Consider the following 16457-nt stretch of genomic DNA (forward strand, 5'->3'; position numbering starts at 1 on the left):
GAATATTAGGTCCCCAAATACATGTCCATATTCTCATCTCCTGCAGGGTGAATATCAGTGTCACATAGGAACACCATTTGAAGGGTCAAACTGAGGCATGAAATTCATCACAGTGGATGGGATCACAGCATGACACCCAACATGTGGACAAAGGTGCAGAGACAAAGCCCTAAATACCAAGGTCTCCTGAGGGTCATAGTCTGTGCTGGGATCACAGGGGAGGCAGACAAACAGCAGCTCACTCTGAAAGCAGGTTCCCCTGGAGAAACCACTGCAGCTGAGAAATGATGGCGTTCCCCTGAACACGGGGAGGCCAAGGGTAAGTGCTCTGAGGTGTAAAGGGAATGGGTGGAAACGCATAACTGCAACCATGGAAACAGGAGCTGCAGCTGAGCCACCCTGGTCCTCAGACTGTACCTGCTCCAGTGAGGGCTGCACATCAGTGGTAGAGACTGTGTCCGATGCTGGAGAAAATAATGGTTAAAATCCAGCTCCTTGAATCTGACACTTGTCTGTGGTGTAAACGAGGGGAGCTGACTTCATTTCTCAGATACTGAATTTTTTTTAGTAATTTGATATGAGTTTCCACTTGCCTAGGTTGTTGTGAGAAAAGAGAAAACCCTCAAAAATCTAACCCCTGGAACCCTGGCAATAAGTACTCAACTTGTTACTTTTATTGATCTGGGAAGGCCAAAGTAAGCGCCATCAATCATCTGCATGTCACATTCAGCCAACTGAGACTCAGGGAGCTCTAGGGAGTCTGCTGGACATTCCCAGGTGGGGCCACCACAATGACACCTGAGTGCCCACAGAACCCGCCTCCCTGTAGCAGAGTCAGGGCTTCTTATAGGTCCCATCTTATACAATAAAAGCCTAATATGCAAATTATCTGCTGAGGCAGTCATTGACCTTGTCCCCTCAGGCAGTCATTGACCAGGAGTTCAACTGTCCAGGAGTTCAACTGCTTGATATGACGTGTGCTGACCACTAGTAGGCAGCACAGAACATATTGGGTGGCAATGGAGGCACTGACAGCCTCAATGGACACTGACAGGGGGACCCCAGTGGGATGGTGGAACAGGCGGAGCAGGGAGCGCGTGGCTCCAGGCCAAGGCCAAGTACCAGGCGGGCTGCAGGGCTGCAAGGCTGGAGGTGGGAGGTGGAGCTGAGGCTGGGGGTGCAAGCTAGGGCCCAATCTCCACAGGCCACCCCTAGGGACCCCACTTGTAGAAATATTTCGTGCACTGGGCCTTTAGTTTCTTATAAAATGCACTCAAAGACCAAAGTGCGTGTGGACATTGGGGGAGTAAGAAGTACCTGGCCTGAGAATGTCTCTGCAGGGAAAGGCTGGAGTTGCCAGGAGAGAAAGAGATAGAAACATCCCTAGCCAGTTTGGCTCAGTGTATAGCATCAGCCTGCAGACTGAAGGGTCCCAGGTTTGATTCCGGTCACGGGCACATGCCTGGTTATGGGTTCAGTCCCCAGTATGGTGCATGAAGGAGGTAGCCAAGCAATGATTCTCTCTAATCATTGATGCTTCTATCTCTCCCTCTCTAAAATGAGTAAAATAATATTTTTTAAAAAGAGACAAAATATAAACATCAATGATGAGAGAAAATCATTGATTAGCTGCCTCCTGCATGCCCCACATTGGGTATCTAGCCCGGGGTGCAGCCATGTTCCCTGACTGAATGGAACCGTGACCTCCTGGTTCATAGGTCCACATGGAACCACTGAACCATGATGCCGTGCTCTCAACATTCATGTTTCTATCTCTCAGCCCCTCTCCCTTGCTCAATGAAATCAATAAAAATTGTTTAAGTAAATTAATATATTTATTAAAAAAGAAAAAATATTAAAACATATTCCAATACAAAAAAAAGTTTACTTCATAAAATGAAAAAGGAACAAAATAAGTAAAATTCCAATATCCATCTCTATTGTTTGACTGTGTTTTATCTGAAGAAAATTGCCAAAACTCACAGCACATTATACGCAGAACATACAGTAAGGTATTTTAACAAATATACAGACTCAACAAATACACATCGGAAAAAGGCTCACCATAAATTCCTAGAAAACATACAATAAAAAGTGATGTAGAATGACAAAATTACAGAATATGTTTATATAAAAAATGCTTGATCGAACAAAATACTTTCTAGCATGTGAACACCTCACACACTAGTGGAAAAATGCAAAAAGGTACAATCAGTTTATTTTTAAATAGTTTATGGATTTTTAAACATATATATTTATTGACTATTAGAGAGAGATAGAAAGAAGCACAAGTGATGAGAGAGAATCATAGATTGGCTGCCTCCTGCACATGTCACACTGGGGTTTGAGCCGGCAACTTGGGAATGTGCCCTGACTTGGAATCGACCCATGACCGCCTGGTTCATAGGTCAAAGCTCAACGAATGAGCCAGGCAAGATGGGCACTTTTATTAATATTTGGAGAAAGGGCAAAAAAAAAAAAAAATTTGGAGAAAGGGAGAGAAACACGATACGAGAGTACAACATCGACAAGGCTGCCTCCTGCACACCCCATTCTGGGGAGCTAGCACACAATCCACACACAAGCCCAGTAATCCAAAGTAGTAACTCTGCTGTGCATGGCATCACACCTAAACACATAAGCTACAGCATCCACGATGGCATATTCAGTTTAGATCACACAATGTTAATCTTTGTAAATTTTAACATTTATATACAGATCAGGCACAGAATTTTTGGTAAAGGTAAATGAAACTTATATCCATATATAAAATTATACAGTAATGTTTGTACCAGCTTTATTAGAAATGACCAAATATTCATAAAAAATGGATAAACTATTGGTGATATATTCAAAGGCAAGAATACTTATCAGGAAAAAGATGACTTACTAATATATCTTTAATACATCTCCAAGAATTTATGAAACATAAAACATAAAAATCCTTAGAAAAATGCAAAGTGACCTATTAAAATGGAATGTCAATCAATGGTTACTTAAGCTGTGAAGCCCAGAGGCACATTTAAGAAAGTCATGAACCAAGTTCACAGTGACAAATATGGTCAATATTATGATTACAGTGATGGTTTTAGTTACATTAACACATCATGATTTATGAAACAGTATACCTAACCTGTACTTTACTCATTATACCTTTTTAAAAATGATTCAAAATTTGAGAATGTGTATTTTCAACTATATTGGAAAAACAGGTTTGGCAAATCTATATGCAATCCACCTTCTTATGCCCTCTGGGACAGGAAATGTAATAAACAATGAAGAACTGTCACCCAAACCAACAAGAATGCTGTCTGGGTCACAAAAGCCACATCGCTGGACTAGACACCCTTTGTCTTTGTCTTTGTTTTTCTGCCAGCGCACCAATGGCTCTGATGGGAACATCTGAGAAGCTATAGGAAGCCACAAAACCTACTGATTATACTGAATGACAATGTCTGTGTTCGAAGAAGATAAACATGCCTGGAGATCCTCAGATCTGTGTACACACCGCTCCTATAGTCTTTTTCTCAGAACCATTCTTGCATGCAAGTCAAGAAGAGGAACATTCCATCTAATGGGCTGTAATCCCCTACAAACTCATCAGGTCAATGTTTCTGTAGTGAAATGGTTTCCCCTAACTGCTAGCGTACTCCAATCAGTGACCATTAGCCATGAAATTGTAGGCTTTAGGGCACATGACCCTCTGCAAGACCTGGGCAAGTGTATGGGCATCCCTTGAGAAACAAGAAAAAATTTCACGCTGCTAGGAGATATACCTGAACTTGTCACAGCTACCTCCTTTTTAGAGTGATCTCTGTGTCTCAAAGCATCCATCTTCACATCAGGACTAGAAAGTCCAAAGAGTTTCCTAGAAAAATATGGGCATCAATGTACATTTGGCAAACACTGCTGTGGAAATTTCTATACCATACCTTTCCTTCAACGTCAAAGAATATTTGAGACTCCATAAGTTTTTCACCTCATCATGCTAGGAGAGTTCAGATCCCGATATAAACTAATCCATAGAGTCATTAGAACACCCAAAATTAAGGAAGTCCTAGGAAAAAGCCTTCATTATTTTGCAAAGAGTCCGAAGACTGGCAGTTCTTCCACTGATGACTTAGGAACTCAATAAATTCATCACTGGCATTTAGGGAATGTGTGTCCCTGAAAATGGCAGGCCCTCTGCCACATTATGTTTACTGGGGCCAACAGTAATTAGTCCTATGTGGCAACACAAGACAGGGAGACAAGAAAGAACTAAGGGCTCAGGTATTCCTCATTTTCATCAACAAATTAGACAACAGACATAGCTTCGCTGGGCCCATGAGGATGGTGATGGATACCATCTGTAGGGGTCTTATACGTGGTTCAGGTGAAATACCTTCAGCAACAGAAATATGCAGTGACATAGATCTGGCAACATGTCTCTGTATGTCAGAAAGTGCAACATAGATACATATGGTTCCAGCATAAAAACAAATACAATAGCAAAAACATAAGGGAATTTTACATATGTAGGTGATTAAATGCATGAGATACAATTCAGACAAATGAGACTTCACAAATTTTCTTATACTATTGTTAAGACCTAAGAAACTACATTTCCTACACATCTAAGTAATTACTCACATTTGGACTCATATGTGCAGAGCAAATTTAGAAATTTGGCTGAGATATCTCTGTCATTTGCAAGCATAATGGCTTTCTCCAGTTTGAACTCTCTGATGATAGTGGAGACCATTGCTACTTTTGAAAGATTTCCCACATTCATTGCATTTATAAGGCTTTTCTCCACTATGAACTCTCCGATGACGATGAAGGGCAGTGTTCCAGGTAAAAGATTTCCCACATTCACTGCACACATACGGCCTTTCTCCAGTGTGAACTCTCCAATGAGAAGAGAGCTCACTGCTCCGGGTAAAACATTTCCCACATTCACTGCATTTATAAGGCTTTTCTCCAGTGTGAAAACTTTGATGATAATGGAGGCTACTGCTATTGGTAAAACATTTCCCACATTCACTGCATTTATGAGGTTTTTCTCCAGTGTGACCTCTCTGATGTCGATGAAGGAGAGAGCTCGTGATAAAAGATTTCGCACATACACTGCATTTGTAAGGCTTTTCTCCATTGTGAACTCTCTGATGATAATGAAGGTAACTGCTAGTGGTAAAAGATTTCCCACATTCATTGCATTTATAAGGGATTTCTCCAGTGTGAACTCTCTGATGACGATGAAGGTGAGAGGTCGTGAGAAAAGATTTCCCACATTCACTGCATTTATAGGGCTTTTCTCCGGTGTGAACTCTGTGATGACGATGAAGGTAACTGTTACTGGTGAAAGATTTCCCACACTCACTGCATTTATAAGGCTTTTCTCCGGTGTGAACTCTCTGATGACAATGAAGGTCACTGTTACTGGTAAAAGATTTCCCACATTCACTGCATTTATAAGGCTTTTCTCCAGTGTGAAAACTCTGATGATAATGGAGGCTACTCCAATTGGTAAAAGATTTCTGACATTCACCGCATTTATAAGGCTTTTCTCCAGTGTGAACTCTCTGATGACGACAAAGGTCACTGATGGTGATAAAAGATTTTCCACATTCACTGCATTTATAAGGCTTCTCTCCAGTGTGAAAACTTTGATGATAATGGAGGACACTGCTACTGGTGAAAGATTTCCCACATTCACTGCATTTATAAGCCTTTTCTCCAGTGTGAAAACTTTGATGATAATGGAGGCTACTCCAATTGGTAAAAGATTTCTGACATTCACTGCATTTGTAAGGCTTTTCTCCAGTGTGAACTCTCTGATGACGACAAAGGTGACTGATGGTGATAAAAGATTTCCCACATTCACTGCATTTATAAGGCTTTTCTCCAGTCCAAACTCTCTGATGATGATGAAGATTACTGCTGCCAATGTCTTCCTCACATTCTTTTCTGGTGTAAAAATTTTTTCTCCTTTGAAACATCAAACCACCCACAGGAATATCATTTAGACTGTCCCTGGTCTGATCAGCCTTTAGGTGGAGATGCCCTGACAAGGAAAGTGTGCCCTGCCCAGCCTCCCCACAGGTGAAATGATTCTGGGACACACTGAAATTGCAGCCATTTGAACGTGACATCCTCTCCACACCCCTAATAAAAGTGTTCTCTCTCACATGTTGGTGGTGAAATTTTGTACTGAAATAAAATAGTTCTGTACATGCCCCACACCTCAACAGTATCTGTCCATGGTGTGTTCCCTGCAGCTCAGTCAATTGGAAAATCTTTCTCAAGACCAGCCCACAACTCTCACAGGGGTGGCTCTTCTGGGAAGACAAGGCTAACTTGGGATTCCTTGCCTGTGACACTCTTACAGAAACCTTCTGTTCTGTCGGGGCCTCCACATTCTCTGCTCCACAGCAGCAACCTGAACAAAGGAAACACTGGTGAAGTACACGCTGTCCTTACGAAATCAGAATATCTTTAAGAAAAGTGTTTCTCTGTCATGACTAGGCATGATTCCATAGAATGATTTCCAAGACAAGTGAGTTGAACTCTAATGAAATAGCTGTTATATATTACCTGGTCAATGATGAAAATCTCACCAAAACAGGAACAAAAGCTTAGGGTGGGAAACAAAAAAGAGAGGAAGGCTCTACTCATTGTTCTTCCACAAACGGGTCCTTTTAGGACCTTTCATGCTGGAGACCTGTGTCTGTGTAGGATAATTTGAATGTGCTCAAACCCATACAACACAATTGTATTGAAGCACAAGGTGTTCAAGGTCAATATAATAATACGTGTGTACTCCAAAGCTCTGCAGGCATGGACCTATGTTGCTTTGCAGTAATGAGGGACCTGTGAAAGGGGTACAGGTGCAACATCTAGAGAGGTTAAAGTTATCTGTGGGCTTGGAATCTAAGTAGAAATGGTCATCATTACCTCTGAGGAGTTCGCAAAGTGTCCACAATAAGCCAGTAGAAGGAGAATTGGGTGAGAAATGGGTCATGGAAACAAAATACTTTTGAACAAAATGGGTTCCTAGTTATGACTTTAACAAAGCCCTGGTGTCAAAACCTTTCCCACTGGCCTTCACTAAGGCCAGACTGCCTCTGGGTCCACCCTGCCATTCATCAGGTCATGTTTCTTCTGTGATGTACCAATGATTCTTCCCCATGAATCCCAACGGAGTCGAACATGGGATTCAGATGATATAAATCCAAAAGAAAAAAACCAAAGAGATGTATGGTGAGCATTGTGGAAGAACTACAAAGCGCAACAGATCACAGGGAAAAAAATCTGTGTGAGTGACATCAGCAAGATGGCTGAGTAAGAAATGTGATAATCCTTTCCGCTCTCAGAACAAGTAGACAGCTATCCATGAACAAAAACAACTACAAGGGGTTAAGAATACAGTGAAACCCTGGCTGCTTTTGCTCAATGGTTGGAGCGTTGGCCTGCAACCAGAAGGGTCAAGGGTTTGATTCCGTGTCAAGGTTACACACTTGGGCTCAGTTTAGCTCCTTGCCCCGCCTGGTGGGTGCGAGAGGCAACCAGTCAATGTGTCTCTCTCACATCAATGTTCCCCACTCTGTCCCTGCTCCCTCCTTTCCACTCTCTCTGAAATGCACCGTGGTTAAAAAAACAAAACAAAAAACAGCCTCGCCCTAACCGGTTTGGCTCAGCGGATAGAGCGTCGGCCTGTGGACTGAAAGGTCCCAGGTTCGATTCCGGCCAAGGGCATGTACCTTGGTTGCGGTCACATCCCCAGTAGGAGGTGTGCAAGAGGCAGCTGATCGATGTTTCTCTCTCATCGATGTTTCTAACTCTCTATCCCCTCTCCCTTCCTCTCTGTAAAAAATCAATAAAATATATTTTTAAAAAAACACACACAAAAAAACAGCCCTGACTGGTTTGGCTCAGTGGATAGAGAGTCAGCCCGTGGACCTAAGGGTCCCAGGTTTGATTCCGGTCAAGGGCATGTACCTTGGTTTCAGGCACATCCCCAGTGGGTGTGTGCAGGGGGCAGCTGATCGATGTTTCTTTCTCATCAATGTTTCTAACTCTCTATCCCTCTCCTTTCCTCTCTGTGAAAAATCAATAAAAAATATATATCAAAACAAAATAACCAAACAAACAAGTGAGGATTAAAAAAAAAATGAGTGCAATTAAGACCAAAAAGAATTGAGTAGGACCCCCCCCCCCCCCCAAAAAAAAGGCTGAATTACAAAGAGATGACCAGAGTGGGTTACCAAACATATTTAGCAAAGGTCAATGTGGGTGCCCTGTCCAGAGGCCATGGGATGTTCAAGGCCAATCTGAGCTTGGGAATCTTTTTCAGAGTGTTCAAGGCTAATTTGCTATACACAGTCACAAAAGCAAGGACATAGCAAGCTATTCTAGTCACAGTGCAGGCATGCGCATCTATAACCCAAAGACTAAGTCACTATTTGGAAAGAAGCCTCTTTTGTCTAAGTTGATACATAGTATGTTACTGACCAGCCAGTAGGTAGCTGCTTGGTTGGATTACTGTGTTTTCAATGGTTGGATTACTATGTTAGCAGGGGCCCCTTAGTATGGCTCTTAGGCTGGGTCCTATGTTGGGGGCTGCTTTGTAGGAAAGATGTATTGTTAACTAGCCAGTGTGCAGCTCACTACTTTATAGACTACTTCGCCGGACTTTACTTGGAAGAACTGTTTTGTCTAGCAGTGGTTCTCAACCTTCCTAATGCCGCGACCCTTTAATACAGTTCCTCATGTTGTGGTGACCCCCAACCATAAAATTATTTTCGTTGCTATTTCGTAACTGTAATTTTGCTACTGTTATGAATCGTAATGTAAATATCTGATATGGAGGATGTATTTTCATTGTTCGCGACCCACATATTGAGAACCACTGGAGTGGCTCCTTGGTAGCAATGGCTACTTGGACTGCAATAAAGACTCTCTTATATACCCACGACTTCTCATATCTTCTTCTCCATCTAATACCCGGCGTCCATAAAGGTCCAGTTCCTGGCAGAGAAGGACCTGTGCTCTCACAGTCAAAACAAGGGTCAGAGTTTCCTCTATCAACCACTGCACTTGCACTAATGCTGACCCTAGTGGCCTGCTCTGTGAAAAACCCTGGATATTTTTGTATTTACGAATCACAGAATTCTGTGAACTCCCCAAGGTCTACTTAATCAGCGGACCCCATAATATTTATCAGCATGCATCCCCAGAAGAAATCCCTTTGACAACAACCTATCCCAGCAATAAAATAAAAAAACAATATGTCCCCAAAGTATCTGCCACCAAAGACTCTAAAACCGTCACTTGTCATTAAAAAAAATAATAATTTGCTGCCGTTGTCGGTTTGGCTCAGTGGATAGAGCGTCAGCCTGCGGACTGAAGGGTCCCAGGTTCGATTCCGGCCAAGGGCACGTGCCTGGGTTGTGGGCTCGATCTCCAGTGGGGGACTTGCAGGAGGCAGCCAATCAATGATTCGTTCTCATCATTGATGTTTCTATCTATTCCTCTCCCTTCCTCTCTAAAATCAATAAAAATATATTTTAAAAATAATAATAATTTGCTGCCAAAGCCACTGTGGACCCATAGACTTTTTGTTATTCTAACCTCAGCTCATGGAGCTTCAAGGGGACTAGGCTACTGGGATTTTCTCAAACCTGAAACAACACTCCACCCTGTCAAAACCCTTGATTCCATATGCCGATGAATGTATTTCTTGAGCTAGAATTGGTCCTAGAGTTCAAAGGAGTAACTGCTTCATCGAATGTGTAGACATCAACACCAGACGAAAAACAAGGACACCATCTACTAACCAATACCAAATAAATGGAGAGCACATACAGTGCTGATAAAGATGCCAAAATATTTACCTTTAAAAATGTTTGCGAGCTACAAGAGAACACAAATGGCAAAAACATAATGAAGAAATGAACACAGAACAAAAGGAGACTATCAGATAGACAGAAATCATAAAAACGAATGAAAGAGAAATGTTGCTGTTGCACAATTACAATGAATAGAATGAAAAATGCAATAAAGAGTATCAAAAGCAGGCATAAAGAATATGTGCTGTCCACGACAGGTCACTAGAAATCATCCAGATGGAAAGAAGAACAATAAATTTAAAGAATTCAGCAAATTAAATTAAGTAAAACCATAAAGTTTACCTGTAATTAGCATTATGGGAATCCCAGGAAACACTAAGGGTGTTTGTCATGGAACGAGACAGAGAGAGAGAAAAGTGGGAAAAGAAGAGGGTAGAAAATTTATTTTTTAAAAATAAGCTGAAACCGACTTCCATAATCTGAAAAAACAAATGTTAACAATCAAGAACATGCACTCTCACAGGTCCCTGTGTGAATTCAATGCAAACTGTACTTCCTCAAGAAATGTTATAGTAAGATGGGAAACCATAAAAATCTTAGAAGAATCCATAGGGAGCAAAACAGCAGACATATGACCCAGGCAGTGGTTCTCAACCTTCTGGCCCTTTAAATACAGTTCCTCATGTTGTGACCCAACCATAAAATTATTTTCGTTGCTCCTTCATCACTGTAATGTTGCTACTGTTATGAATCGTAATGTAAATATCTGATATGCAGGATGGTCTTAGGCGACCCCTGTGAAAGGGTCGTTCGACTGCCAAAGGGGTCTCGACCCACAGGTTGAGAACTGCTTCCTTAGAGGTTTGGCTCAGTGAGTAGAACATCCGCCTGCAGACAGAACAGTCCCAGATTCGATTCAGGTCAAGGGCACATGCCCAACTTACCGGCTCGATGCCCAGTAGGGGGCATACAGGAGGCAGTCAATCAATGATTCTCATCATTGATGTCTCTCTCCCTCTCTCTCTCTTTCTCTCTCTCCTTTCCTCTCTGAAATCAATAAAAATATATATTTTTAAAATAACATTAAAAAAAATTGCAGGCATATGTCGAACCATTATCTTTACCAATACAACTCCTAGGGCAATGGAAACAAAAGAGAAAATAAACATATGTGACTACATCAAAATAAAAAGCTTCTACACAGCAAAAGAAACCATCAACAAAACAACAAGAAAGCCCACTGCATGGGAGTACATATTTGCCAATGTTATCTCCGATAAGGGTTTAATCTCCAAAATTTATAGGGAACTCACACTACTTAACAAAAAGAAGATAAACAATCCAATCAAAAAATGGGCAAAGGACCCAAATACATATTTTTTGAAAGAAGACATAAAGAAGGCCAAGAGATATATGAAAACATGCTCAAAGTCACTAATCATCGAGAGATGCAAATCAAAAGAACAATGCGGTACCGTCGCACACCTGTCAGAATGGCTATCGTCAGCAAACGACAAGTGCTGGCGAGGATGTGGAGAAAAGGACCTCTTTTGCACTGATGGTGGGAATTCAGATTGGTGCAACCACTGTGGAAAATAGTATAGAGTTTCCTCAAAAAATTAAAAATGGAACTCCCATTTGACCCAATAATCCCACTCCTAGGAATATATTCCAAGAAATCAGAAACACCAATCAGAAAGGATATATGCACCCCTATGTTCATAGCAGCACAATTTACAATAGCTAAATTTGGAAACAGCCTAAGTGCCCATCAGCAGATGACTGGATTAGAAAACAGTGGTACATCTACATGATGGAATACTATGCTGCTGTAAAAAAGAAGGAACTTTTACCATTTGCAACAGCATGGATGGACCTGGAGAGCATTATGCTAAGCGAAATAAGTCAGTCGGAGAAAGATAAATAGCACATGATTTCACTCATTTGTGGTGTCTAATGAACAACATAAACTGATGAATAAAACTAGAGCCAGAGGAAAAAAAGTATTTTAGAATATAAGAGAAGTAATCCTATTAGTTGCAGATTTTTAATATTTCCTACAACTTTTATGATATCATACTCTGTTAGTACAGTTTTGGTAATATTATTATACTTAAAATCCTTTATTTCTTGAAATTTTAACTTTCATTGCATGTAATATTATATGTAAGATCATCTTTCTTAAATAATTGGTGTTTATTGCATGTAATATTATTATATTTTAGATCGTTTTTTGAGATATTAACGTTTACTGCAAGTAACATCATTATATTTAAGATCATTTTTCTTGAAATACTAGGGTTTATTGCATGGAAAAAAAAAAGACACGTTAACATGCAAGGGTCAAAAATCAAAAGGCAAAGAGAATTGTGAAAACACAAAGAAAACGGGAACTCCTCTCACACAGGGAAACAACACAGGAAGGGTATCAGTAGATTCCTCTGAAGAAACCTTGCCTACTGGGAGAAAATAAGACGATGTATTCAAAACACTCAATCAAAACCATCAACAATTTATCTACAGAACCTGATCTTCAGAAATAAGTATTTTCCAAGAAACACAAAAGCTAAGGAAGTTCATTGCCACTCAACCTGACTTTTAGGCATGCTGACAAAAGTTCTTCAAGATGAAAAAAAAAAATACTAAGTAGAAACATGAATACATAGGAAACTATAAATCTCACTAATAAAGGTTGAGAACAGAAGAAATTCACAATACTGCAACACTGCATGGGTGGAATGAATGCACATTATGTAACTCTATTAAAAAGTTAAAAATTTAAACTAGTAAAAATAACAAAGTTGGCATTGTGTACCATAATACCTACACGACATGAAAAGATTTGACTTGAGACGTCATAAATCTATAAAGGAGTGTGTGGTGGAGAGTTCAAGGGGAGTTTTATATGCAATTGAAGGTGTTATTAAGATGAAATGGACTGCAAAGAGTATGACTTGTTTTATGTTGGTGTCTTGAAAAACACAAACACTATGCAATAGATATACAAAAGAGAGAGGGGCCAAATCACTGTACAAAATCATCAAATCACAAAGGACGACCATAAGACAGGAAGACAAACAAAGGAACTACAAAAGAGCCAGAAAGGATGTAGAAGTGGCAACATCTGCTCCATAAACAATTTCCTCATTCAAAATGCAGAGAGTCACTGAAGGGATTTAAAAAAGGGGAAACCGGATGCAATATACGCCGAATACAACCGGCACTAAACCTTTATGGACCCAAATAGGTTGAAAATAAAGAGACGAAAAAACCCAGAGCTGCAATTCTGGGAACCTAAGATCCTGCTCCTTACACATCTTCCCCTCACTCAACCTCCCCCAGGGCTCCCCATGTTTGTGCTGTCTCTAGGCCCTAATGCCAGTGCTGCTCTCTCATCACAGTCCCATTAGTCGCTGTTATGGCCCTCAGCACAGCAGATGGGTTAGGTTGTGACACCAACCACCAGGCAAAAAAAAGAGAATATCAACAGTCCAGACTAAAACAAAGGAAACACCATCTAAGCTCTGGTCCATGCCGTAGGGCCCCAGCGTTCCTGCCAAATCACGCCACGAAGACAAAGCCAGACCTGGGTTTATACTTCACCCATTAGTCCCCACACCAGCCCTAGCTGGTTTGGCTCAGTGGATAGAGCGTTGGCCTGTAGACGGAAGGATCCCGGGTTCGATTCTAATCAAGGGCACATGCTCGGGTAGCAGATGCCATGGGGGCGTGCAGGAGGCAGCCGATGGATGATTCGCTCTCATCATCGATGTTTCTATGTCTCTCTCTCCCTCTCCCTTCCTCTGAAATCAATAAAAATATATATTTTTTAAAAGTCCCAATACCAGGTCTCCGGGACCATCCGCTCACACTTCCTCCAGATGTGTACACCACTGTGTAATGTCTAACCCCTTCCCATCTTCAGACCCCAGGTTCACGCCTCAGCCAACACCTTCCTGCTCCACAGCACAGGACCGCTCTGGACTCACCCATGAACTTGGCACATGGCACCCAGAGAGAGCTTGTGAGGGTTCAGAAGGATCTACCACAACCCAATTCCTGGTGGACCCCACAGTCTGGGGAAAGCAGGGCATGCGGCTCTGAAATCCTCCCTGCCCGCCTCGGACCTTGGTTTCTACACTCAGCACCCACATCCGCAGGGGGATTTCAGATACGAGTCACCCCTGTCCACTGAGCCCTGCATTTCCTGTGTCCTCAGAAGCCACAACACTCCTCTCTCCCCTCCTCCTCCCTCAGGGTCCTTGGCGGGGACCTGAGCTGCAGGACGGGACAGGCGCCCTGAGCCCAGGCTGCAGGGTTGAGAATAAGGAGGCGGTGAGAGCAGGTGTGGGGGGCGGGGGCCGCGAACTCACCTCAGCTGAGCAACTGGGCAAGGCCATTGCCATTGGACGCCGTGCGCGGACCCAGGCAGGAGAGGCCAGAGAGGTGAGTAAGAAGCAGGGGCATCGGAAGGGGATAAAGGGGCCTCTGTTCCGTCACGTACGTGGGTAACCCGGTGGCGTCCGAGAATTTCACTCCCACGTACGGACTGAGCCGGTGAGGACTCGGGCCTCCTCCCTCCCAGTATCCGCCACTGTCCCCGCCACCTGGAACCTTCCGCCCCGACCTGGAGTAGATTCTGGGTGAAGACCAATAGCCGCCTAGAGAGCACCGGAAGCCCCGCCCCTGCGCGTTGTGACGCAGGGGAACGCCTTTTCTGACCCTTCATTGGCTAAGCTGGTGGTAGTCCTCACAAGGCCTTCTGGGTAATGTGGGTTCCAGAGTCCCAAGGTGGTGGTCAAGGGTTTTCTCACATCAGGCCAAGGGAAAACGTGGACATGGGCTGGTAGGGACCCGGGAAATGACCGTCTGATGGATTTAAAAAGGTGTCATTTTTTCCTCGTGAAGGGACTGGAGTCCTTGTTTAGGAAAACACATTATCTGTGAGCCCAATACAGTGCGTCATAATAAAGACATGTGGCTGCATTAGAGTCTGATAAGTTTTATCACACAAAACACCTTCTTACACCATCGTATACGTACGTGACAAATATAACACAAGAATGTAGGTCAGCCCTATTCACTTTATTTTTTTTATTATTATTTTTTTAAAATATATTTTATTGGTTTTTTACAGAGAGGAAGGGAGAGGGATAGTTAGAAACAGTGCTCAGCTGCCTCCTGCACACCCCCCACTGGGGATGTGCCCGCAACCAAGGCACATGCCCTTGACCGGAATAGAACCTGGGACCTTTTGGGCTGCAGGCAGATGCTCTATCCACTGAGCCAAACCGGTTAGGGCAGCCCTATTCACTTTAACTCAGTGTTTAGAGTGTGGACCTGCAGACTGAAGGGTCCTGGACTCGATTTCAGCCAGTGTTTGTACCTCGGTTGCCGGCTCTATCGGGATGTGGTCTTGGTGAGTGGTGGAGGCTACCAATCTATGTGTCTGTCTCTCATTACCAATGTTTCTCTCTCTGTCTCTCACTCTTCTATTCTCTCTAAAGAAACAAAGGGGGAAAAAGAACGTAGGACATATCTTTGAAATAAAAAAGAACTAATGTGTATAATATAAACTTTGAATAAAAATACTGTTTAATTTTTACTTGAACATCACTTAAGATAAACTTTTGAAATAGTGTGAGAATTGAATAGGTTTTTTTCTTTTTCTTTTTTCTTTTTTTTTAAATATATTTTATTGATTTTTTACAGAGAGGAAGGGAGAGAGATAGAGAGTCAGAAACATCGATGAGAGAGAAACATCGACCAGCTGCCTCCTGCACATCTCCCACTGGGGATGTGCCCGCAACCCAGGTACATGCCCTTGACCGGAATCGAACCTGGGACCCTTCAGTCCGCAGGCCAACGCTCCATCCACTGAGCCAAACCGGTTTCGGCTAGGTTTTTTTCTTAATGTGAAAATGTCACTGTAATTATCATAGTGAAAGATAATTTTCCCTTACAGACATATTAAAGATGTCAGCTAAGTTGATATGAGGCATTCTCAATATGTTAAGATTACACAAATATTCACAAATTATACTTAGAGTAAATGAAAGACATATTCATCATGAAAGGTGATCTATGTATATATAGCTCAAAAACCTTAAAATCACATGAAAGTCCCAGCTGGCTTGGCTCAGTGGACAGAACGTTGGCCTGCAGACTGAAGGGTCCTGGGTTCAATTCCCCTTCAGTAAGGGGCGTGTAGGAGGCAGAAGATGAGAATCATTGACTGGCTGCCTCCTGCACGCCCCCTACTGGGGATCACACCCACAACCCAGGCATGTGCCCATACTGGGAATCTAACTGTGACCTCCTGGTTGGGTCATGGGTTGAAGCTCAATCACTGAGCACACTGGCCAGGCATAACTAAAAAATTTCAATTTCTACTGTGGTATTCGTTACAAGAACCTAGATAGGTGGTAAAATTTGTTAAAACTATATGTAAAAAGAAACCATAAATGATAAAACTGGAAATTTAGAGATAAAGATGAAGGCCAGCAGGACCAGGAGTGAGGGGGTGTGAGTAAGGGAGTGAAAGGGGAGTGTGTAGACCTGTGGTGTGTGTGTGTGCGCATGTGTGTGTGCGTGACAGTTACTAGTAGATCTCGTCAGAGTCTAAGG

The 16457-nt window shown here is 42.4% G+C and overlaps 1 protein-coding gene across 1 annotated transcript; it reads right to left on the reverse strand.

The window, feature by feature from the left end:
- Window positions 1-1871: 1871 nt before the first annotated feature.
- Window positions 1872-10292, reverse strand: LOC138999676 (zinc finger protein 345-like). Its single transcript, XM_070401864.1, has 2 exons — window positions 10173-10292; window positions 1872-6421 (listed from the first exon to the last, which is right to left on the reverse strand). The coding sequence occupies exons 1-2, from the start codon at window positions 10183-10185 to the stop codon at window positions 4686-4688; spliced, it is 1749 nt and encodes a 582-aa protein (XP_070257965.1). The 5' UTR covers window positions 10186-10292; the 3' UTR covers window positions 1872-4685.
- Window positions 10293-16457: the final 6165 nt, after the last annotated feature.

The sequence above is a fragment of the Myotis yumanensis genome, unplaced genomic scaffold (assembly GCF_028538775.1).
Source record: "Myotis yumanensis isolate MYYU_CA2020_CCGP unplaced genomic scaffold, mMyoYum1.0.hap1 SCAF_23, whole genome shotgun sequence".
Taxonomy (NCBI): Eukaryota; Metazoa; Chordata; class Mammalia; order Chiroptera; family Vespertilionidae; genus Myotis; species Myotis yumanensis.